Source organism: Kryptolebias marmoratus, linkage group LG2 (assembly GCF_001649575.2).
Source record: "Kryptolebias marmoratus isolate JLee-2015 linkage group LG2, ASM164957v2, whole genome shotgun sequence".
NCBI classification, from domain to species: domain Eukaryota; kingdom Metazoa; phylum Chordata; class Actinopteri; order Cyprinodontiformes; family Rivulidae; genus Kryptolebias; species Kryptolebias marmoratus.
The window spans coordinates 1,536,035-1,558,983 of NC_051431.1; the positions used below are offsets into that span (position 1 = coordinate 1,536,035).

A 22,949-nucleotide genomic window follows, 5' to 3' on the forward strand; every position below is an offset into this window, starting at 1 on the left:
CAGCACTGGATCATACAGAACCCCCTCCAGTACTGGATCACACAGAACCCCCTCCAGCACTGGATCACACAGAACCCCCTCCAGCACTGGATCATACAGAACCCCCTCCAGTAGTGGGTCTGGATGAAAACGACCGGAAGTAGAGGTAAACTCCCAGCAGCCAATCCGCTGCCTTCCTGCTCCTTTGCGCACAGATTTGGGTTGGAGAGTCTCTGCCGCGCGCCGCGCTGCTCTCATCAATCCTCGCGACGCCCTGCACCTGTGCGCGGACATGCCCCGCGTGGATCCTCCCTGACATTTGGATCAGATCTGCGCGTGATTTTAACCGGATGCGACGCAGAACGAGACGTGGATTTTTGAAGGAAACTGACGAGAGTTTGGGCGGAAAGTGCAACTCGGATGAACGATATCTGCACGAACTGAGCCCAGGACCCCCCAGGACCGGGCTTCTGTGACCTTTTAGCTGTTTCACCTGGGAGGAAATGAGCACCTGGAGTTGTCTGAATTTCGGGATAATCTGAGAGTCTGCGGATTTAACGCACCGACTGTTAACCTGCAGACATTTCACACTCAGAGGTGAGTTGAGGAATTATTCAGGTGAGAAATAAAAGGACCAGACTGAAGTTGGCCCAGGTCTCCACCTGTTGGAGGAATGTTTCGGTTTATTTGTGGGACTTCTTTGGTTTTCTGTCAGAAATTATTTTATTTTAAAACAGGGACTCTTGGGTGTAGAATAATGTATTATTTTAGCCATAAAGTCTATTTTTTTGTTTTAATCAGATTATTCTTCTCTGTAGATGAGATCAGATGGGAGGTGTGTTGTAATCAGAATATCATTATCAGCTCCTGTTGGACGTGATTACGGCAGGAAGTGTGTGCGCGTGTGTGTGTGCTGCTGCCGGGGGGGGGGTGTAAGCAGAGGACCCCCTGCTGGAGGTGGATGTCGCCCCTCCCACCCTCACCTGCAGCATCCAGAGCGCGCGCTCCTCTTGTCCCACACGGTGGCGCGCGCTGCGTGTCGCTGTGCGCGAGGCGCCCCCGCAGAGCGCCGTGCACTGATCCCACACGCGCAAACGCGCCCATTTACCCCTCATATTTCCGTTTTAAATAATCTAGATTTAAGCGGTTTTATTTATTTGTATTTTTTATTTTTTAGTCTGAATTTCTGCTTGTGTTGGCAGTGGCGGACCTAGAGACTTATTTTCCTTGGGGTGGCAAAGGAGGGGCACCAGGTTCCTGCAGGAAGTTAACTAATAGGTTTAATTTTATGTATTGAGGTTATTTGTCAAAAAATAACACAAATTAAAACAACATTTAACCAAATGCTGTTTGTCTGCAACTTGACATTCAATTAGTTTCCCAAATAAGGAATAAATAAGACCGATGTTTGTTTTTCTTCCAAATGTATCAGTTTGTCTGAGTCCTGAGACTCAGGACCTGAGGTGGTTTCTCACTGAGCTGTGATTGTTGAGAATCGAGTTATTGGAAAGAAAATCCTTCAGAATTGTAAGAAAATAGATGACTTTTCAGCTGCAGTCTCACTGAACGGAGTATTTGTGAGCCGTGAGGCCACATTTTGAGCAGCCTGTTTTTGTGCTCTTGGCTGTGCACACCATTTTGTCTCCACCTCGGCTTGTTTTTGTCCCACTTCTGCAGCCAGTCCAACAGTTCTGATTTAATCTGCCGGAGTACACTTTAGAAACGAAGACAGGCAGATCTGGACCAGTTTATAAAGAATTATGATTTAAAATTGATGTGTTTTTTAGAAGTGGACATGTTTTATGTCAAAGAGACAAAACACAGCTCTAGCACCCTTGGGACTGGTTTGAGATGCTTGCTGTGATTATTTAAAGAGAAAAGGACTGCTCACCTCTGGGACTCACTTGAGGAAGTCGAGAACCGCCTCAAACGACAGGAGACAGCCAAGAAACTCCCTCATGAACACAACGAGCCGCAGCCCAGTGAGACACCACCTTTAAGTCATGCTTTAGGGATAGTAAAGCACCAGCAGTTAGTCAAACTTAAAACCGTCTCGATTGCTGGTGAAATTTCCTGCTCCAGTTGGAGAAACCATTTAAACTGGTGAGTTAGGACAGAGACTGAAGTTCAGTGCAGATATTACTGTGCAAAACTGTATTAATTAGCCTAAAACAAGTGGCTGAACATTTCTTTTCCAGTGGCAGCTGCCACTCTGTGCCACCCCCTAGAGCCGCCCCTGAGTGTGGCTTTCTTTCTTCTCTAACTCTCCTTCCATATCCCGAGCGGAGCCGTGGGCAGGGCTGTCATCGGGCTCGTTAATGAGCCCGCCTCTCACTTCCCCCATGTGGAGGAATGTTTGCATTGGAGAGTGAGTTGGGGGCGCAGCACCGAGGGGAGGGAGAGAGAAGGAGCGGAGTGTGAGAGGAGCTGCTGTACCTGCTGCTCTCACTGCTCAAACATTAACCACAGCTGTCTGCGAACCGATGCTGCTGCTGTGGGACAATCCCAAACCGTGGAGGCAGCCGGGCTCAGCGGTCTGTGGGCTGGCGGAGCGCTGCTGGAGGGACCCCCCCTGCATCTAACACTCCCATGGAGGAGGAGGTCACGGAGCCCGAGCCTCAGACAGGCATGCCACGAGCAGGGACCAATTCTGAGGCGAATGGAGACCTGCCGGGCAACCCGTCCCCGAGGAACGGGTCGGGGACGGAGAGTCCGGAGGAGCCCGCTGTGCTGCAGTATCCGACGGAGTTCAGTCCCAGCCACCAGTGTGGGTAAGACCCGGCAGCGGAGAGATGTGCTGCAGGGATGTGGCCCCTCTGTGGGACACTCCCGGCTCTGATGAATCGCCTCTGCACCCATCTGTTGGGTTTTACACACTTTGTTTGTAACTCAGGAAGCTGCAAGTCCAGGTTTTAGGACAGATTTTAGATGCATCCGGGCTGCTGTGTTTTTAAGTTTATGATTTGTTCAGATTCTTTTGCTGCAGTAAAAGTGTTTACATTAAATCCAAATCTATACAATTAGAGTCACCAGACGGCCCCAAGCTATGAAAATACCAAAGGAAAAACAAAACAAGCTTCTGACCTGCTTCTGTTTGTAAGATTTTGTAAATAAAAACTAAGTCTGGTTTAGAGAGCGGTCTCATTTCCTGCAGTCATCAGTTTAATGTTAGGAGTGGAGAAAGACTGATTAATCACCAGATTGATTATAATCAGCTGTTCCTGCCACTTTTAAAATCAGCGATTGGCCGTGCCTGGAGATCGTTCATCAATGACGAAGTAGGAAAGTGAAGCTGCAGCAGCAGCTGCTACAGCCGGCTCGTTATGTTTGAAAGGCGGACCGCTCTTCTGTGGAACATTCAGAAGATGTAGAAGTTTTTGTTTGGGTTAGGGAAACATTATGTTTTGTTAAATGAAAAATACATTTTATTTAAAAAATCGGTGTTGTATATCGGCTGCCCTGATTTATAAATATCTGCATCGGTCATGGAAAATCACATCTGTCGACCTTGAGTTTAAACCACAGAAAACTTTCATTTTATGTCACATTAGCTCCCTTTGATGCCGTGAGGTTGGATTAAATAAAAAAAGGTTAAATGAGTTGTTTTGTCTCTACAAACAAAACAGCCTCTTTTTTATGCGTCTCAGCAGTTTTCTTTGAACTTGGAGGAAAATCGAATGAATAAAGATTTTTGTGCATCCTTCTGAACTGACTCAGTCTGTCTGAACAGTGACTAGTAGATTATTTTCACACTGATCACAAACCGGCTCCTCAGAAAGTTGCTTTCTGACTGGCGGACCTCCTGCTGGTACACGGTGTTCTGGTCATGTCCCGGCTCGGTACCGGCGCCGTGGTGCTGCAGGGTCTGATGTAAGGAGCTGCCATCTGGCCTCCCTGTCATGTCGACGCTGTGAGTAAAGCTGTGCTCTTTTCATCGCTGACCGATGGGCGCTCCTCTACGGCTGGTGACGATTTTTAGAGATGAAGGCACCCGATAGCCGATATAGAACACCAAATTTTTACTTCTGGCCTATGAGTACTTTTCCTTTTAATAAAAATAACAGTTAAACTTGTAAAGTCATTGTATTGTTGAGTTGCTCAGATTTTTGTGACACATTTGTGTCGTGGTGCAGCTTCTCAGTCAGACACTGTAGGATGACGCTGACCTGAACTTCTGTTTGAATCCATTTTGCTTCTTTAAAACTTCCTCCAAGGTTAATAAGTCTCAGACTTCAATTTTTTGATTTTCAACAACCGAATGTCAACTCTGGCAGGAAAGGTGGCGAGTGATTTGCATCGCTTCAAGAGTTTGATTTCTGATTTATCTGCAGCCGAAGCTTTCCGTTGTTTTATTGGCAGGTGGTTTTAAGAAAATGGTCAGAGCAAAGAGGCTCATTCGATCTTAAATTTAGAGCCCCAGAAAAGGCAAATCAACACCCAGTTCTTGGGATTAAATGAAACTGGTCCAATCACAGCGAGTGCAGCCATCAACAATGGCGCCTTGTCAGTTCAGACATTTTTCCTTGAGCTTCACACTGATTCACTGATTTAAAGTCACTTCGTATAATAGCTTCAGCTAATGGCCTTCACCTAAAAAGAAAAGAGTTACAACCTCATAAAACCAGGGCAGCTTTCCTCTGCCTGTTGATGGGATTTCCAGGTTTTTGTTTCTCTTGTCCTCGGCTAAAACAAAGTGCTCTTCAAGCCTTTTTAGTTTCACTAAATATGACTTCTTCCTTCCAATTAAAGGTAATCTTTACGATGGACACAGTTTGTCATCCATGTGTATTGGGATTAAACTGATTTTTACAGAAAACACTATTATAAACTCTGTTTTAACGAGAAAAGTAGCTTTTTCTGTGAAAGTCCAGAGTAAACACGGAGAGCTGAAGTTTCCTGAAACTGAGTTAGAGCTAAAAGAGCAAAAGACAGCTAAAAGATTAAAGTAGCATAAAAAGACGAAAACAGTAAATCTGTTGAAGCAGATTTCAAATAACTTTTATTTAAAGTTGGAGATCTCAATGTTCTTTTGATAAAAATGAAAGTTACAAAAACTAAAACCAAAAGGATCCTAAATAATCTGAACATTTTGATATATGAATAATTAAAGTAGCCCAAAGTCTGCAGAAGTAGACTGCAGCAAACGTACGTAAAAATAAAAAAATGGGGAAACTGTAAATGCTGAATCATCATTAAAACAATTGTTCTGTCTGAAACAAACCCTGATTTCCATCTCTGAGATAATATTATCAGACAGATTCCTGCCGCCTCCTTCTATTAAAGTGACACGGAGCAGAAATGAGATCAGAGAAAAGAGGCCGATCACTTCCTGATTTAAGTGATTACTGTAAGCTCTTCTTCTTGATCAGTTTAATCAGTGTAATGATGCTGAAGCCGCTCGGTTCTCCCCTGATCCAGACTTTTATGATTTCAGAGCCTTATCTCACACTTCATCCCTCCGCATTAATGAACGTTTTATTATGAGGTGTTAAAGTAAATTATGGCTGTAAAATATTATCGCTTGGTGATGTGCCATGACCGGTTTGTGCTTCTGTTTTTGTTTGTCACTAGTTTCAGAAAATCTGAACTTCAAGAAGTCTTTTTAAAGCCTTGAAGCGATTTGATGGATGATTTCTGAAGATGTTCTGTTAAATCCACGATGTTTGAAATGCTTTGGGATGGTTAGAAGAATTAAAGCTCCAAATGATGTTAAAATGATCAAACGTGGCGTGAAGATGAGGGTCGGGTTGATGAAGCAAGCTAACAGTACTTTGCTCAGACTAATTGATGCACTTTTAAAAAAATCAAAAGGAAAAGTTTCAATGTTTCCGTCCATAATGGACAACAGGAAGGTTGATGTCAGCAGCAGGGTGCAGGTTGTAGAAACTGACAAACTTTTACAGTAAATATTGTCGTTTGTTTTCAGGTCAGATATGCATGTTGGTCATTATTTACTTTATGACAACTCAGGATATCTGTTCTGAAAACCTCCACTGACTTTATTATCTGAAGTGATCATTTAAAGGATGTTCTGTTCAGGAAACTTATGGGGTTCAAACGTGGAGCAGCTGACCTGAAGAATCAATTACACCTCGACTAAATGCATTTAGTCTCTGTTTGGTTGGGATTGAGCATCATCTCAAAGCTGCAGATTTGTTGTAATATTTCAGCTCAGATTCAGGGAAACCTGCAGATTTAAACCTGAGCACTGTTGACCAAAGTGTGGCAGAGAAATAAAACCTCAGCTGGAGAACAAACCAGCATGTGTGGATGAATGTGAGGTGATGAATGCATTAGTGATGAGATCAGCTGGTATTTATTTATAGTTATATAATAGTCTGACTCTGTCAGTGGTTTAAAAAACCCAGGACGTTTATTGTGACATTTTGCCTTTTTAGTTTTCTTGCTCTCTATTAGGCTGATTATAGATTTTTCACTTCAAATTTAATTCAGAAATGAGCAGAAAATGTGGTTAAAACAAACTGCTTGCAGATGAGGAGTACGACAGGAAGGATGAGACGTCAGTGAGAAGAAGGAGCAAAACGAGGACAAAACAGGAAAACAGCTAAATGTTGTCCAGTCCAACTCCTCGGAGCTGTTTTCTTAACTCAAACTGTCCGGACTCTTCCAGAAATATACATATTTTTATTCCAATGCTTCTACTTTCAGAAAATGTTTTAATTAAAACCGGCACTCCTTGACATAATGCACATTGCCCGCCGCTTTGCACGCCACAGTTTTAAACTTCACACGATCTGTATTATTGGGTATAACGCTCAGCTGCTAGCATACCATTTTTGTGTTTGCTAAGTTCAATTAGCTGTGGCGGCCATCTTGAATCAGATGTGGATCAGGGTCAGACCCTGACGCCTCCTGGTTCTGGTACGGGTGGTAGGTGCAGATGTCCCGAGGTTCTGTAAAGTTTGGAGCAAAGGGACAAACAAATTTATCCACGTCTGTATTTGACCCACAATTCAACCAGCTGACCTCGTTTAAACCCACAATGTGGCCCTCAGGTGCTGGTAATTCTGTCCAATGTCTCTGAGAGGCGTCCTCTGTGTCTGCTGACCTTCGCTCACCATTTTGACTGACTGTCGCTCCAGCAACTGCCTGATAACACTATCGCTCCGTTCTAGACGTGTCAGGTTCTTCTGGTTTGCTTGTGGACCAAACTTCATCCAAACTGAACGATTATGTTTGGAGAACTTTTATTGTCGGTAAGTTTTATTTTTAACAGAATGTTGTTTTAATTTTGTTAGAAAAAGTCTTTTGCTGCTCTTTTTTTCTGACAGCAGTTGCTTAAAGACTTGATTTCATAAAAAGAATCCTTTAACTTTTAAAAATGGTGGCGCTGCCTGCCTGCTGATCTGCATTCAGTCTTGATTTAATTTTTTATCGTGGTCGTTGCAGCTTAAGAGCTATAAACTTGTTTACTTCCTTTCTGCCCAACATAAATCAGAAGCAACGTTAGCAAAATAGTTTTTAAGAAAATGAGCCGGCTGTCAAGATCTTAAGTCATCGATCAACTTAAAGTTGTTTTGATCAAACTTGCAGAAACTCAAGTTTAATATTGTAGTTTCTGAATATTTAAACAGAAAAATTGAAGTTCTTACAGTTAATTTTCAGCTGTGAGGTTTGCATCTGCAGCCAATAGTGAAGTTCAAGAAGAAGAGAAAATAAATGGGGAGAAAGCCAGTTTTTCAGTGCATCTTTGTAAAATCTTTAAGTCTCAGAAGAATCTGCATCCAGTGAAACCCGAACAGGAAGAAGGCAGCATCTTTCCGGTCTCTGCTCTGTGAGCTTTTAGTTTCCTCGTGTGCCCTTGAGCTTCAATTTATTGAATAATTAATTGCGAGTTCAGACTCATTTGCATGTGCGGTCCACGCGCCCACACACACAGTACGAACCTCTGAGCTTCCCGCTCCGAGTGACTTCTCATTTAGTGAATAAGTTCTGCTTCATTTGTGGATCTCGTTTATGTGGCACCCTTTGGACGTTAATTTGTTTTAGCCTCGGTGTCACAGATGAGCGCAGCACCTTCCTCTGGCTGATTAAAAGTTCACCTTTAATGTCGTTTTTATTTAAATAGAAGCTAGCCTGGAAAGCAGATCGATGTGTTTTATAGATGAGTTCTGACTTTTTTACTTTAGATAAACGCCCAGTTTGATTGAATAAAACATGTTTCATGATGTTGCAGAGACCAAATGTCACAGACTGTAATTCGTGTGTGTGTGTGTGTGTGTGTGTGTGTTTATGTTCTGGAAAACCTAAAAGACCATTTAAGGTGCAGCATTCCTTGAAGGAATGCAGATTGTCCTCTGCGTCTTTTGTTGAGGAATTAGATGGTCGAACCCTGAAAATAATTTTGTGCTTTATTAAAATTCGTCCAATGGTTCCTGAGATATTTTGTTAACAGACAGACGGGGTTGACTCCAGCAGGTATTGCTGAAGTTTAAAACAGAGATCTTGGAGTATGTGTTATAAATGACTCTTAGCACCAAATTTCAGCTCAATATCTGTAAAACAGACTTCGTTGTACAAATAAACACACACAGGCAAACACATTATTTGCTGGCCTTTCAGGTTATAAGTATCCTCACTTTAAGGGTGTACTACGAAGCAAGTTTAACAGATCTGGGCTTTCTTTGTGTCTGTAGGGATTGGGGTTTTTTGGGGTTTTGGTTCATGCTTTGTTATCTCTCTGGGTTCTGTCTTTGTTCTTGGTGTTTTTGTAATTTTCCACTCCTCCTCAGGCAGCCTCTGGTTTATTTGCCACGCCCATCTCCACCTGTCTGTAATGATTACTTACTCACCTGTTCAGACTTACCTTCATTATCCTCTGTTTTAAAACCCGGTCTCTTGCTTCACGTCCCTGCCGGTTCATTGCTCATTGCTCGCTGTTCAGTTCTGTCTGTTCCTGTCCAAGTTCGGGTTGTTCTGTTTTTGTCTTATGTTGCTGCCTCAACAGCGTTTTGTTTTTGTTCATCTTTAGTTAATAAATTAGTTTGTTTTATTATGAGTCTGCATCCTGGGTTCGCCTCCTTCCGCCCCGATCCTGACAGTGTCAAAGTTTGACAGAATGTAAAGCTTCAGTCAGAGATAACCGGGACTACGAGTTATTCCTCTTCAGGCTCTGTGTGCGTCTTTAAAAAGAGATGTTTTACCATCATTTGACCCTTTTTCACAAAATTCATCATCTGCGCCGACACTCCATGCATAAAAAGCTGGGCGCATAAATAAAGAGGTGTTAGGAGGTTCGGTACACTGACTGCTGCAGAAAAATGGTTTAAATAAATAACTATATGCCTGCTGCTTAGGCTTCTTAACTTTTAACTCCAAGTTGATTCAGCTCTCAACCTGTCCCATAATAACCTTTATACCAGCTCAATAAGCAAATCAAATTAAAAATGCATGTATTGAATGTTGTCTAATATGAAGACTGAGACTAGTGAGCATCCTTATTCTTGTTCAATCTGTGCTCAGAGGTGTAAAGGACAAAATATAAAAATAACTTGTATACGTTAACTGAATTAAAAGCTTTTTAATTGGCTTCAGTTTGATGCATCAACATCCAAACCTTCTTTACCATCCAGATCCAGGTTTAAATTAACTTTTTTCTACAGCAGTGGTGTCCAGTCCTGGTCCTGGAGGGCTGCTGTCCTGCATGCTTTAGTTGTTTCTCTGCTTTGAAACACCTGATTCAAATGACTGAGTGATTAACAGGCTTCTGCAGAACTCAAAGACCTGCTGAGGAGCAGAGAAACATCTAAAACCTGCAGGATCGTGGCCCTCCAGGACCAGGACTGGACACCACTGATCTACAGCCTCACCTTGAGTTTACCACCTCGCCGCTCTCAGCTCTTCCTGAACGTGTCCTTCTGTTTGTCCGTCAGAGAGAAGATGCCGTTCCACCATGTGACGGCAGGCCTGCTCTACAAGGGGAACTACCTGAGCCACTCGCTGTCCGACAGCGACAGCGACGTGCTGGCCAGCATCTCCGTGGAGGAGCTCGATGGTAACTGATTCTCGTTTTAACAGCTGGGGAACGATGAACTTGCTTCAGGACACTTCTGTTATTTGCATTTATTGTTGCAAGAGCAGAACTTCAGCCCCTCAGTATGAAAGGAGGGAAACGTGGAGCTGCAGACAAACTGTATCTGGAGAAAAAGCATTTTCTGTGAAACGGGGTGAATGCTGAGAGCTGAAGTAAAAGAAGCAGAAGGCTAGCTACAAGCTGAAGGTAGCATAAGAAGACAAAAATAGAGCCAGTGTGCTGAGGCAGATTTCATGTTTGAGTTGAGGAGATCTGAATGCATTTCTAAATAAGCTTAAATATTTAAAAAAGTTAGAAAAACCAGAAGTCATAGCACCCATCTCTTGAGTGAGCTTTAACATATGAACAGTTAAATTAGGACAAAGTATGTAGAAGCAGCAAACTGAATCAGGATTCACACAATAAACGAAGGTCAGAACTGAGGGGAACTGGAGTTAAAGAACGCAGACTTTGTGGATTTAAAATGTAAAAATAAATTGCTAGAAGAAAGACTGGATCAGATGCTGCAGAATTAAATCTGTTTCTAATGGTGCATGATGTCAAACCTGCAGGTATCTCACAGATTAACAAATCGTGTTGAAAGTCAACCAGACAAACTCGACACACTTTGTTAAAATTTAAAAGACTGGTGCAAAATAAACTCATCTCAGTCCATTTTTTTACACTCAGTCAGACAAAAACACAAGAAGGTTTTGTTCTCAGAGTAGCTCGGATCATTTCTGCTCTGCTGCTTCCTCTTTCTCCCCTCCTTTGTTTACAAACCTTCTTGTTTTCCAGCCGGTTCTGAGAGTAATCACCCGGGTCGGCGCAACATAAACCTGATCAATAAGAGCCAGCCGGAGTCAGCAGCGGCTGCCTCACAGGTAGCAAACAACCTGGAGCGGCCCCTGCTCCTAAATCTGAATCCACTGATGCAGCAATAAGCTGCAGCCTGGAAAATTGGCAGCGCGGTGCGTGCTAATATCCAGATACTCCGTCAGTGTCGAGCTTTAATATGCATGAAGGGATTTACAGAGCAAGGGTTTCTCATTCCTGCTTTGTTCGGAGGATAAGAAATGGTTTGGAGTTAGGAGGGTTCACATGAGTTCCATCTGAAAACACTGTCAGCTGGATCATTTCTGCACTGAACGCACTTCATGTTGGATTAACGGCGTCATATTCAGCTTTAAGGTCACCAGTTCAAAAAGTTGCAGCAAAAATGGAAACAACACAGAACTGAACCTTAATCGCCCCTCCTTTCCAAGCAGCCACACTTTCCTGAAGGCTGATTTATTTTACTCAAGCTTGTCTGTTTCTCACTGGGCTGCAAACAGCGTTCATGGAGGAATTCTCAAACATGTTTGTGGGAGTTTTCAGTTGTCTTATGTCGTAAACCAAGTTCAGAAAACCTGCTCAACAAATTTTAGTCAGAACATTGTGCCACGGGCATCTGGAACCCTTCTCAAACCTGCTCAGTTTAGTTTCTGTAACTCTCAGGAGCCTTCGTTGTATTTTGGCCTAAATTTAGCTAAAGGTTTGTTCAAATGTGGAACTCAAAGTAGTTCCAAATGAAAATTCATGAATTATTTCACAATTTGTGTCTCCAACAGAAAAAATTCCCCCAGATCTTGGTCATTTTTTACCCTTTCAGGCATAAAAAGGTTCCTAAACTCAAAGGATAAACCAGCGCTGTCAGAACATAACAGACAACTTAAAAAAACGATTTAAAATTGATCTTTAGGCTTTTTGTGACCAGCGGTCTGTCACAGACACAATTTGTTTCCACTTATTTGAAGTTTTTTTCCTATATTTTATTTATAACTCAGTTTGACAGACATAAATTAGAATTTTAGGAAGTTATCAAAGATCTGTCAGCTGAAAACAGGAGACCATAAAGGGTTAAGGGTCACTGAAGTCCTGATCTGATTTTATTCCTGTTACTTAAAGATAAAATGAGTTTCAGATTCTGTTCTTCTGCTCATCTTCCTTTGGGCTCTTTTTGTTCACCTTCTTCCTTTTTAAGCACAAATTGTAGGATAAGCTGTCGAGGTTGGGTACAAGAACCGGAGAGAACCTTAGAAAGTCTGAAGAACTGTTGATCAAAACTACATGAAAGTCTGGCTGCTTGGAAGCAAAACATAAAGAAATTAGAGATGTTTTAAAACTTTTTAACTGCACTGATGTTTCTTTTAAATCTGTAATTATAAGTTGTGTTTTTGAAATGCTGAAAACTTGAAGTTATTTATTAGTTTGTCACCAGTTGGCAACGAGGAAACCTTCGATTTTTGTCTGAAATGAACAAAGCACCAAAACACAAGCTGGTCATCAAGCTCCTGCTGTGTCCCTCAGACATAAATTTCACAGCATACAGACTTTTAAAAATGTGCTGGCTAAGCTCGAAGACTAAAGAGCGATGGCTGCAGACTGTGTAACACGGGGCACATCAAACTGCGTTGCTATTAAACTCGGATGAAGAACAGCAGAGACCTGCGGGATCGTCGTGGGTGGAGGCGGTTGGTTCAACTCTCTGCATCACGACAGCTACAACCTGACTAAAAGCAGCTTTTTATTGACATGCAGGACAGCCTTGGACCAAAAACATGTTTATTCACTAATAATACCTCAAAATGACACAAAGTGCACTAAACACTGCAGAACGAAATGTTTCTGCACATTGTTGCATGTTAGGGATTTAAAATGAACCAATTGCACTGGTGCAGTTTTGGCATCAAATCTAGATGCATCATTTTTTTAAGTGTTTATTCTGATAAAATCTGATCAGTTTAATAATTAAATCATCAGGTTTGTTTCGACAAACAGGCCTCAGCTGTAAAACATGGCAGAAAAATCAAAGTTTAATTAGTTTGTGTATGGAAAAGATTCCCTCTTCATCTCTGACAGCAGACGGCTCTTCTTCTGGCTGAACTTGTTGCTGTTTAGCTGTATTGTCTCTTTAGCGACACCTACAGTTCAGGAGGAGAACTGCAGCGGTGCTGATGTAAACGGCAACAAACACTTAAAATGGTGCTTAAAGCAACAAGAATCAACCAGTATTCCAGAAAAAAAGCAGTTAACTAATGTTTATTCTTCATAATGTAGAAAATACAGTTTGCTGCTCAGTTACTAAGAGTGTTAAACACATCTGCTGCTGGCAGGTTGATTTATTTTGCATTAAACCTTATTTTTTGGGTTTTATTTATTAATGGAGTCAAGTTTTATGGAAGTGTTGTGCAATTTTAAAACAGGACTTGTTTGTTAGAGGTTATTTTTTTTTATTAGGTTGTGAATAATTAGTCTCAATAACTGACATGGGAACATTTCTTTCCTTTTTTTGTTTCCTTTTGCATTGAATATCAATGTATTAATTCAAAACTCAGACTCATTTCTGCTTAAAGGCTGAATCGCATCATATCTCATTGTTTTTTGCTGCCCATGTTTCTTTAATGAACGAATCGTTGGCAGTCTATCGAGATACGTATCTAATGGCCACTGACCAGAGATGTATAACCCTTCTGCATATAAAAAGAAAAGGAGACTGGTTAGAAATTCACTGCAGCTGCTTTAATCAGCCTCATCTGTACTCTGAAACATTTCGATCCACTTCTCTCCTACAGCTAATATAAAATCAAACCCAAATCTGCAGAAACATGCAGCAGCTATCCATACAGCTGTAAATATAAACACCAAACGTCCTCTTAATGATCCAGCTGCAGGAGAATATGTGACCCCAACATCAGTTTAATGCTAAATGTCAGCCTTTTTTGAGTTTCTGTCAGACATCGTTTTTGATGTTCAGCTGTCTTTTAAATCCTGTTGTTGTTGTTTCCATCTGATTCTAAATCCTGGTTGCTGCTTGCTCAGCCACATTATTCTACATGTTCAACACTTACTGCTTTGCAATATTTAAAAAGGCAATTTACTCTGTTTGTTCAGGGCCATTAAAAATCTTGCACCAGTGGGCTGAGCTGACACATGGCAGGCAGTGTGAAATTAGTCAGCTGGTGCTTTTTTTTTTTTTAATAGAAGAAGCTGCTTGGTGCCTGCAGGGATAGCCTCTAGTCTTTACTGTCTGAATAATAGTACCTGATTTTACATTTATGTCGGCGCAGATGGTGCTTCAGTGGCTGCTGTTGTTTACAGACGGCAATTAAACACCAAAAAGTCAAGGGGAAATGGGAACTTTCCAGACTGGACGTGGAAACATGAAGAATAGGTTGATGTAAAATCTAAAACCAGAACCTCACTGGTACTCTCACAGCTCTCATGCAGATGTCAAAATGCAGTTCTTGGACTCTTGAGATGGTCTGGAAACACCTGCAAAAAGTAGTTTTGAGAAACCTGCGATGATTCTGATTATTTAGACAGAAAATTTCTTCCTGAAATTCTTTGAAAATGTTTAAAAATTAAGCTGCAAAACTTCGAAAACCCTGCAAACAACGTGAGAGGTTCAGGAGACTTCCCTGTGAATTCTGTTGGCCAGCTGGGCGTCAGCAGTCCCTGCTCATTAAGATGCCACATAAAGACCCTAATGACCCTCAGGAGAGAGGGGAGGGAGAGTCATTTGCATGCGAGTTCAGCTTGCATAAACAAAGGAACTCACTACAGTTTAAAAGCTTGAAACTCTGTTTAGTTTTTCATTAAAAAGGCTTCTTTGATGAGAAGTGAAACATCTTTAAGTGATAATGATCTTCTTCGTTTCTAAGAGTAAACCGCTGACCTTTTAAAAAGGAAAACCTACATTCTGATTAATGTAACACCCGTCGCATTACCTGTAAATTTGACAAAATTGCCACAACAACAGTTAAATGAGCCTTAAACATTCTGTAAATTCAAGAAACGTTAAGAAGGATTTCAGTCCTTGTGAGCGAACATGAGCATGTTTAATGTGAAAGTGTGCTTCAGACTCAAGCGACTGAAACGCTCTGTTGATTGAAAATGAACTTTTGAATGCCAGTTAGAACTAATGTGCCGTTTCCTCATTACCGCAGAGGACCTGCATCCTGTATTCTTACTCCAGCTGATGAACCGTGATTCCAACCATCGCCACAGTTTGTGGTTTTTATCATCACGCCTCCCGTTTATCTGAATGTGCGCCGCGGTTAATGCCACAGCATGCGGCTTCTTCTGGAGGTTCGTTTCAGAGACAAACACCTGGGCACCATCCTCTGAAATTATCGTTCATTATTTCTGCACAGACTTTGGAAGCTGTTTGTTTTGTCATCAGTTATGATGTGATTTGAGTCAGATAACAGAGAAGACATTAGAGTGATGCAGGAGAATAACCGTCTCTGTAGCAAACGGGCAGAAACCACCGGGTTCAGTGGCTGCCGTTGTCCTCTGGGTGCTCGGTATTCTGTAATATTCCATCTGGAAACCTCAGCTTTGATAGCTAAACTGCAGAGAAGTGGTAATTTAGAGTCTTAGAAGCTTTTAAAAAGCTGAAAACGATGGTTTGGAAATGACTTTAGAACGAATTCATTATGTGTTCATGACTGCAGTGGATCTAAAACCGTCAAACTTTGTTTTACTTGCTGCTTTATTTGATTAATAAATCTACTTTCCAACATTTGTCCAAATTATATTATGTTTCCATGGTAATTCTGAGTAATTTTGTAGAAAAGATAAATAAATACGAGCAGGAAAAAAGCAAACGGTGATGAAAACGGCACTAACAAAAATGGTTTCAATCGGCCAAATTTACAGATACTGAAGTGAGATTTGGTGTGGTAATAACTGAGCATCATTCCTGAGTGCTACTGCACAAGATCTTTGCCTAAAAACTTTGGCAGTAAACTCTGTCTGTTAGCAAAATATGTCATGACCCAGTGCATTGGTTTTAATGAAACTCATAAAAAATACTTGCTGGATAGAAACCTACGCCTGATTCAGCATGGCCGCCACAGCTAATCAACTTTAGCCAACCTCAGAAATGGCTATAATTGTTAAATTTACAGATATTAAGCTCATATTTTGTGTGGTAGTAGCTGAGAGTCGTCGTCTTTGATCGGTAACACCAGATCTTGTGATATTGCGTGAGATTATCGTAATTTACAAGGATCGACCAAAGCTGCTGTAACTTTGCCCCTTCTCATCATGAGATTATCTTAATCTAAAACTCTGCCATGAAAGGTGGCGGGTGATATGCATTCCTCTAATAATGGAGCTGACATTTGTTGCACCAAATGTCAGGTTTCTAGACGAAAAGCTGCAGAATATTTCCAACGTGTCACCAGGTTTGATGGATATGAGCGTTTGTTCGTGAAACCAACTGAAGGTTTTTTCTTTTTTGTGAATATAGAGCCTGAGTCCTGGTACCATTGTTCTGTTCCAGACAGAGGAAAGTACTCCACAAAAGCCTGAGTCACTGCTAGATTTATGCATGCAACACTCATTTCAGTGCAAGCATAATAATCAGAATGTGGTGGCGGTTTGTTAGCTTTTGTGTGTGTCTGTGTGCAGGGAAATGTTGGCTCTGAAACGAACCTTTGTGATGATGATGATGCCTGTAAGTGCTTCGGACCAGCTGTTTGAGGAAGCAGAAACAATGACACTTTCATGCAGGTTGTCAGAGACCGCAGCTTCTAATTATCTGTATTAACACGAGCGAAACATTGTTTGTAACTTCTTGACACGGTTAATAATTCACGCTCCATTTATGCTTCGCTGTTCCAGCTCATTCGCCAGCATGATGGGGCTGCGGCGAATAATTAACTGATTGATGAGCTTATTTCTTAGTGACCAAGTTGACGTTCGGGTTAGTTGGTTCAGGCTGCCGGATGTAGAACTGTTGCAGCAAATTGCTGTCGGTTTGCATTTAGAATTGAATATCTTTGTTGTTGCTGAACCAAAACGTTAAGAGAGAGATTTGATAATAAAATTTCTGCCTCTACGGTTTGCCGGAGGATGCAGTTAATCATTTATTTCACTTTCCAGTCTGAAATTATTCAGCGTTCAGCAGTGTGCTCGTGCATGTCGTGCAGTCATAGCGTTCTTCAGAGAAGTGACATCCCACCCCTATTTAAAAAAAACACCAGATGCCTGTCGCTCTCTCTCCTTTTCTTATCGTACAGCCCCGCTGATCTGCAGACGCTCTTATGAAATATGCATTTATTAAAGCACCGTGAAGCCTGCAGACTCCTTTTTACTGAGTGAACCAGCTGATACGAGGAGTGAGACATTTTACTCTGTTCTGTGAATCAGCTGAAGGTAAAACGTATCGTCACTCATCACGCACTCCAGATTAAATACTGAAATAACTAATGATTTATAAATGGCATTACAAGGGTCAGACTTGCTTTGTAAAGCAAATTAAATAATGCTACAGCTTTCCCGTATTACAGTGATTTCTAAATGTTTAATAGGTGACCCTGAATTATACAAACACTGATAATTAGCCAATTAAAGAAGAGCATCAAAATATGGTGATGTACAAATATGCGACAAGTTCATCTTATAATGAAGAGAAAAATATAAAACTGGATCTAACTCACCAAAGTTCTTTAATGAAGGATTTTAGCCTTTTAAAAAACATTTAGGTGATAAATAACCAACAACCTGATCAATAAATCTCAATAAATAAAACCTAAGGCATTGTTTTTATCGTTTATCTTAATTTTAAGGCTCAAGCAGATTCAGCGGCTCTTTATGAACTATATTTAGGAAAAATTATGGTTTTAAAAAAAGGTTCATCGTTAGAAAATACTAAATGTGCAGATGGTCATAATGTTGAGGCTGAACGATGGAAGGAATTTATGTTCCTGTAGCTTAAATTTTGTGGAATCCACTCATTTCTTATTAGCTTTTATTCAGTAATAAAAACAACACAGATTTTCTTTTCTTATGGAGACTTTATGGGTCTTTTCAAAGTGGAACCGAATCTATTGATGGTTAAAATCTTGTATCTGGTGTGTTAATGTAAAGAGCAGCATCAATAAAATGTACTGTCTTTTTTTAATCTGGACACAACGAATTAAATATATATATATATATATATATATATATATATAAAAAAACAACTTTTCTCAACCCTCTACCAGACGGTTAACTCCCTGAAAACTAATATTTTGTGAAACAGTTGAGCAGAATAAGAAGCGTAAAAGAATGAAAGCATGAAAACCATCAGAGGGAGGCGAAGGCTGTGAAAGCAGGTATAGAAAATAAATCAATGGCTGGAATTGATCTTGTTAACTGAAGGCAGCGGTGCGTAACATTCAGCTCAGACGGGGAGGACGGATGACGGACAGCGGGGAAGGCTGAAGTACCCGCCGTCTTCTCTGGATGATGCTAAAACCATCAAAAGTGATTCAATAAAAAGAAAAATTATCCCCCAAAATGGAGGGTGGACTGTGAAAAGCAAAGATAAATAAAAGGCTTAGAGAAGGATGAACATATGAGATATTTGTTTCCACAGAAGCACGAGGGGTACATGTTGTTCAAAGACATGAAGTGGATTCCCTGTTTGTCTTGGCAGAGATTCGAGAGGCGTTTAAGGTGCTGGACCGTGATGGAAACGGGTTCATCTCCAAGCAGGAGCTGGGGATGGCCATGCGCTCTCTGGGGTACATGCCCAGTGAGGTGGAGCTGGCCATCATCATGCAGAGACTAGACATGGACGGTGAGTCATGCACACGCTCGGGAAGAAAACCTTTTCTGCAAAAACATCATGCACACACACAAAGGACATTCTGAGATCGAGAAAAATGGAAATTTATGGTAAATTTTCATTGAATTGTTTGTAAATTGCTCAAAATATACATGGTGTTCTATCCTGTTAAAAAAAACTGTGGTATTATTAGTGAAGAAACATTTGGTCTTCACGCATTCTGATTTTATTTTTTTATGTGTTTAAAAGAAACTTCACTTCCATCGCAGATACAGTGGAAGTCAATGAGAGTCTGGGTGAGACATACAGGGTGAAAGAGGACAAGTTTAGAAGGCTAAAAAGCTGCAGGTTGCAAAAATAGACAAAACTGGTAAAAGTTGCAGTAAGGGTGCTTCCATTAACGTTCATGTAAATGTGAATATACTGGTTGATCCACTACAAGAAACAAACAAAAAAAATAACAGAAAATCTTTTTCTGGATGTGTTGTTTGTGATAATCCGAAGATGTTAAAAATGGGTTCATATCTGCAGCCCCATCTTTCACCTTTTGACCTTTGGCCTAAACCTCTCAGCAGCAAGAAAACAGAAACAAGCAGACTGAATTTGTGGTTTCAGGCAAAGCTTTTTCTAATAACTGACTGACATTTTATAAAGGATAGACTCTTAAAGACGGCGACAGAGAGGTACGATATGGAAATGTCAGATCACTGAGTCCTATATGCTGCTATCAATGATCTTTGCAGAGAACTGTTTGTGGTTTCATCTTTGGGAAAAAAATATTGAAATGTTCAAGGCTCAATATTAAAGTTGAAGAAGTTGGGACATTTGTCTTCCTGCTGTGACTCATCCACATCAGAATCTCTGGAGACGAACAGCTTCGGGGTTTAATCCGGTTGTTTCGTTTGTTCCAACCCGGAGAAACAGAAACGATTCCTGCAGCTGACAGTTATTACAGCAGCTTAATCTCCTGAGCTCCATGACACACAACACTGTTTGTTTGCTCATTCACTCGGTTTATCTTCATCTGCTTATTGACTCGGGGTGTGAAGAACAAGAATTTCTTTTCTTTTTTTCCGTTTGAGGACTGGAGTCGACTTATTTTATTGATTGTTGTATTTAGCAAAACACTGAAGGTTTGTTTATGAAGACGGTGTCGATATTTTTTGCAAAATTCTATTAAGATGAGTCACTCAGAAACTGTTCAGTAGTTTTGGATGGATAAATGTGAGAGAGGCATCTGCACACTGGGCAAATATTAAATTATATCCAGGAATGAGACTGACTCATACCTGGATCCCTGAGAGAAGAAAGACTGCACACATCTGATCTTTATTGGGATCTGAAGTTATTTTAATCACACAACAGATTCCACCATGTCACTATTTATTAAACACAAACAATTTTGTGACAGAAAAGCAGCAACGAGGTCACAGATGGGAACAAAACACCAAACCAACAATAATAACAACAAAATGGCCCTGAAAACAGCTTCTGAGAGGGAGTCTCCAGAATGTCTCGAAAGGTTTGCAGCAGTTCCTAAAATTCTTGCTTGAGTTTGTTGCTCAGTTTTCTTTGAGAATAATCACAGAGTCATTGCTGGCCTCTCCAACCTGTCTCCAAATCATTAAAGCTGTATTTTGACACGACCACAGAAGCTCTCCTCTGACAGAAATAAAGTTTTTTTTTAATATTCATTTAAAAACCTGGTTTAAATCGGGCTACCTTCCTTTTAAAAGATGCTTTCCAGTTCAGTTTTGAGATCCTGAAAGTATTTAAAGCTGCTGACCTAATTTAATATTTCAGCGCTCCCAGTTTGCTGTTTATGAAACTCCGCCTGTCCGTCAGCGAGATGATTCGTAGGAAGTGATCAAAGACGCGCAGCATTAAGGGCTGACATGATATTAACATGAATGACAGCAACTGGAACAGTGAGGATTAGATCTTCGGCAGATTCTGGTGGTTATCTGCTCTTCTGATCGCTGCTGGTTCCCGAGCTCAGTCTGACCTCCTGCTTTCTTTTCCCCTCTCTGCACGGCTCTAATGTTAAATTTAGAGCTTCTTCCTTTCTCCAACGTGAACTTGTCTAAGTGTAGCAGACGAAGCATGATTTCACGGCTTCAATATTTCATTTGTTCCGTTTCCAGCGGAGACAGGATGCTTGGTTGTGACAAAAGGCAGGAAGAAACTGGTGGCTTTGGCTGTGACGGACACAGAAAGTGACTCAAACTGTGGCTGCAGAATGAGAGCCAGCATGGAAGTGTTGAGTGTTCAGAAAAGCCAAGTGGTCCTGCAGAACGCCTGCGTTCTACAAGATTACCCCGTTCTGTGGCCCGAGCTGGCTTTCTTACATGCAGGTGACTTTATGCACAACCAGCACAACAAGAAGGAAGCACTGATATTAAATACCACATAAAAAAACACCACCAGCCAAGTATTTATTATTAATTAGTTGTAAGCAAAGTTTTCTGAGAGCTATTTTAGATATTCCATTATTTATTTTAAAGATGCTCGCTCCATTAATAAATAATGTGCGGCATCAGAAATGGTTAATCATTGATCCGTCAAGCATTTCATCTTTTTCTCTCTTCAATAACAATTGCAGCAATTTCTATCATATAGAGTACTAATACTTGAAGTATTAGAATCAATTTTTACTTTATTTTTGTTTTTGTTCTACAAGACATCTGAGAAACATTGCTGTAAGGTTTTTATTTATGTTTTACGTCCGTTCAGACTTGATGGAATAATTGAATCAGCTCCCTTCATCAGAACCGGTTTTAAAGGGTATTTTTCAGGAGCTCTCCTAATATCCATCAAAGGGATTACTGTAAACAATTAAAGTGTCCTGTGATTGGTTAAAATCACCTGGCACAGTCGCTGATTTAGCTGTACCAGTGATTAATTAAGCACAAAATTTAATAATATTAATTAATAAAAAAAAACTCTTAACAACAACTCCTAATAATTGTTTCTTAAAACCTAAACCAAACTAAAGCAATGAAAGAACAAAACAAAACTGGGGTTTATTGAGTTTGTAAATAATAGATAAATTACAGCAGAATTTTAAATAGTTTATCATTATTTGTCTGGCTGTCGTTGAACCTTTTATTATGATTATTAGACACTAATAAGAAAACTAACATGGACCAGTATTAGAAGAATAACTGGACCTGAAGACATAAAAACAAAACAAAACAAAACAAAAAAACTTGGATCAAAGTCTATTTTATATCAAAATGTATTTCCTCCAAAATGAAATAGTCTTCTTAATGTCTCAGAGTCAAATCTTTAATCTCAATATGTTGTCTGTTGGGGTCCAATCTGTGGATATGTTTGAGTAATTTCCTGTCCGGAGGATAACCGTTGGAACAAATTGGTTCACAATCCAGGCATGACTACTGGAACTTCCTGGATCTTCCAACAAGGGGTTAAATTACACATTTGTGCATCCTCTTAACATGCACATGCTCAGAGCAAGGTGAGACTGAAGGCAGACGATGGTCGCAGGTCCAACAGGGACAACAAGCAACGCTGGGATCTGTTCAGGTCCCACAGCAAACCAATAAACAGAGACTTAATCCACTCGATGCTTCATGTGTCTGGCGTGAGTCTCTCAAACGAAGGAGTTCAAATATCTGGGAGTCTTGTTTACAAGTGATGGATCAATGGGTCAATGGATCAGGGTCTTTTCAGGTGAAGAAGGAGCTGAGCCAAAAGGTGAAGCTCTTGGTTTACTAAGGGCTGAAACGAGCTTCCTCCATCATCCCGGGGGAGCTCAGCCTAATCCGAAGGAGTCACCTGAGGTGGTTTGGACATCTGGTTAACTATTACTCATTCATAAAGGTACCCTTATTGAAAAGTAGTACTTTTTATGTTTTTATAGTTTGGTCCAGGGGCTGGTGGACAAATTTTTTTACCAGCCACTCAAATATTTTACCAGCCACTATTTTTTGTTGTGACAAAAAGTTATTTCATATGATGATGATGGAGGTGGGTGGAAGCAGTTGTGGTGCCCTACAAGCTGAACAACACCTCTTTCTGGACACTGCATGGAAATAACTAGATTTTTTTTATTATTATTATTTTAAACCATTAAAAGATGCATATCTGTACATAAAAAATTCAGACAAGTGAAATTTATTTCTGTGGAGTGTTTTTGAAGTATGTTTTTGTGCTTTTGTAAGTTTTTTGTATGTAAGTTGTAATGTTTTTCAGACACTTGCTGCTTTTAATGCATAGATCTATTTGTGCTACCCGCTTATATTTAACAGGTAGGATATTCTGATGAAGGAAGTGATTTTTGTGGTTTTAGAAAGGTTTTTGTCGGGGATATAA

General features: G+C 40.6%; 1 protein-coding gene across 2 annotated transcripts in view; it reads left to right on the plus strand.

Moving 5' to 3' along the window:
* The first annotated feature begins 206 nt into the window (after window positions 1-206).
* Window positions 207-22,949, plus strand: part of caln1 (calneuron 1) — a 54,185-nt gene continuing 31,442 nt past the window's right edge. The window contains exons 1-3 of one of the 2 annotated variants that reach the window (XM_017437149.3): window positions 207-576; window positions 9,873-9,994; window positions 18,483-18,626. In XM_017437149.3, coding sequence (XP_017292638.1) covers window positions 9,880-9,994; window positions 18,483-18,626 — 259 coding nt within the window. In that variant the 5' untranslated portion in view covers window positions 207-576; window positions 9,873-9,879. Of the gene's footprint in view, window positions 577-2,247; window positions 2,751-9,872; window positions 9,995-18,482; window positions 18,627-22,949 lie in introns of those variants that run through there. The other variant, XM_017437147.3, reaches the window with a different exon arrangement.